The 2130-nt window shown below is 54.1% G+C and overlaps 1 protein-coding gene across 1 annotated transcript; it reads right to left on the bottom strand.

Moving 5' to 3' along the window:
- Positions 1-243: 243 nt before the first annotated feature.
- LOC131636612 (uncharacterized) lies at positions 244-1237 on the bottom strand. The gene is made up of 2 exons (XM_058907221.1): positions 1189-1237; positions 244-1031 (listed from the first exon to the last, which is right to left on the bottom strand). Exons 1-2 carry the CDS (start codon positions 1235-1237, stop codon positions 244-246), a joined length of 837 nt encoding a protein of 278 aa, XP_058763204.1.
- Between the last annotated feature and the right edge of the window lie 893 nt (positions 1238-2130).

The raw sequence follows: 2130 nt of genomic DNA on the forward strand, positions 1-2130 counted from the left end.
TGCAGAAATGTTATCAAATACGAGCAGGCAACGATAGTACTTTAAGGATGCGAATAAACGAATATAAGCAGACAAAGCTATAAAACATTAAAGATGCCGACCAGATCGGCCGACGATATCCAAAGGTTACAAACAAATGACGGGCACGCAGGCCCCCAAAAGACAATCCGGGCATTACCCAACAAAAGAGAAAGTGGCGCGCAGGCCGAAGAATACAGGCACGCAGGCCCGGGATCACCCTATCTACTCGTCACTCTCAGGGGACTCGGGCACCAGCACACCGTCCACAATCTTCGAAGAAAGGCCTATGTTGTCCTCCTTCAGGCCGGGGTTCAGAAGCCTCAACTGTTGAACGGCGCGTTCGAACCCAACTTCAGCCATGTCGGCCATGCTTATCTTTAGGCCGTCCACTTTCTCCACAAACTCAGCCCTGGATTGCAGAGCAGCCACATCCGGCGACTCATCTGCCGAAGAAGCCCACTTAAGCTCAGAGTCGGCAAGCTTTTTCTTCAACTCCGCAATCTCCCCGTCTCTCTGCTTCAGAGCCAAGTCGATCTTCTTCTTCAGCTCCTTGCGGTCCGTCTCCATGACTTTCATCTTCTCCTCGGCAACCTTCTTAGCCGCTTCTGCCTTCTTCACGGCCTCGGCCGAGCCCGAACCACCAGCGGCTAACACCTGAGCCATTCCCAAAACCCTCATCACGGCGGCACTGTCGCACGCCAGCTGCTTCTGAAGTGACGGGGAGTCCATTTCACCAATCCGACGAGCTTCGTCCGGAGCGATGGCCAGGGGGAACTTCTCAAAGTAGCCTCCATCCTTATAGCAGGGAGGCAATACAAAGGCCCGCTCGGGACCCAGATGTGACGGCTCGTGGCGTCCTCTCTTGGGAGACGGCTCATCTACGTTCACCCGAGGAGAACCTGCCGAGGCAGAATGCTCCCCGGCACCAGCACTCCGACCCTTCTTCTTTTGATTCTTCTTCGCGTCCAGAGCCATCTTCAGGATCGCCTCTTCCTTCTCCGGCATAGCATCTGCGAAGAAAAAGTAAAACAAGTTAGCAAAAACACAGGGCAGAAGAAGAAATGCAGAGCGAAGGGACACGACCTAACAACGCCCGAGTCTCCTCAGGAGTCCGACAAGACAACAAAGCCTTAGTATTAATGGACCGCTGCTCCGCGACCTGCACACCGTTCTCGTCCAATACGGGAGCCCCGGTCTTCGTCACCCACTGGGACATAGTGAAGCTCTCTACATACTTACACAAGACCGAATAAGACTCCGTATCTTGCTCATCCAGGTCCCCGTCCTCCCAAACATAATGTTTAGGAGGAGAAGAGAAATGACCCTTCCACTAGAAAAACGGGAACCTTGTGCAGAATTCCCTCGCCACCTGTCCATCCTCGCCCCTTAGCACCTCCCCGTCTTCATCGCGCATGACCACGAGATCCGATACCTCCTGGTAGGCCAGTCGGCTGATCGGCTGGACGATAAAATAGCGATCCTTGAAGCCTTTCACGGAGTCAGTGTACATCCCGAAGAGTTTTCGCTCGGCGTTTCTGAATGAGACCCAGCTATATCGGCCGTTTGCCGCCTGCCTTTGGACGCGGAAACACCGGCCGAACAATGCGGTCGTAGCACCAATCCCCAAATAGTTACAAACAATCTCGAACGCTCGCATGAAAGCAAAGGCATTCGGATGCAGTTGGGACGGCGCCAAATTTAGAAATGCCATCACCGATTTCTGAAAGTCGGAGAAGGGTAATTGGAAGCCGAGTTCCTTGAACACGTATTCATACATTGCAAAGCCATCCACGTTAAATCGAGAGCATATGCGCTCGTCTTGGGACGGGCGAACCACTCGGTAATTCGGCGTTTCACCCTCCCCCAAGGTCTCAATTTCTCTGAACGCCCCATCCAAAGACTCAGTATACCGAGAAGCGACCGTCAAGGCTTCGTCGGCTATCCAGTCGAGCGCAACCGTACACTCGTAGCTAAACAAAGGCATGGGGGAAACCCCTCCCTCGGCATCCGGACCCGGGGAATCCACATGGTCAGGGTCTGCCGGAGAGGACGCGTCTTGATCCTCGATGATCTCGACCTCGGAGCTGGTGGCCGTCGAATCGTCCGACC

Source organism: Vicia villosa, unplaced genomic scaffold (genome assembly GCF_029867415.1).
Source record: "Vicia villosa cultivar HV-30 ecotype Madison, WI unplaced genomic scaffold, Vvil1.0 ctg.001793F_1_1, whole genome shotgun sequence".
Classification (NCBI taxonomy): Eukaryota; Viridiplantae; Streptophyta; class Magnoliopsida; order Fabales; family Fabaceae; genus Vicia; species Vicia villosa.

What these genes read in the sequence shown, in the direction of transcription:
- LOC131636612 (XM_058907221.1), bottom strand. Translation starts at nt 1,237, where the DNA reads ATGTCCCAGTGGGTGACGAAGACCGGGGCTCCCGTATTGGACGAGAAC. An exon ending in TCCCGTATTGGACGAGAACG is followed by an intron (nt 1,032 to 1,188) that starts GTGTGCAGGTCG and finishes TTTTCTTCGCAG; the next exon opens with ATGCTATGCCGGAGAAGGAA.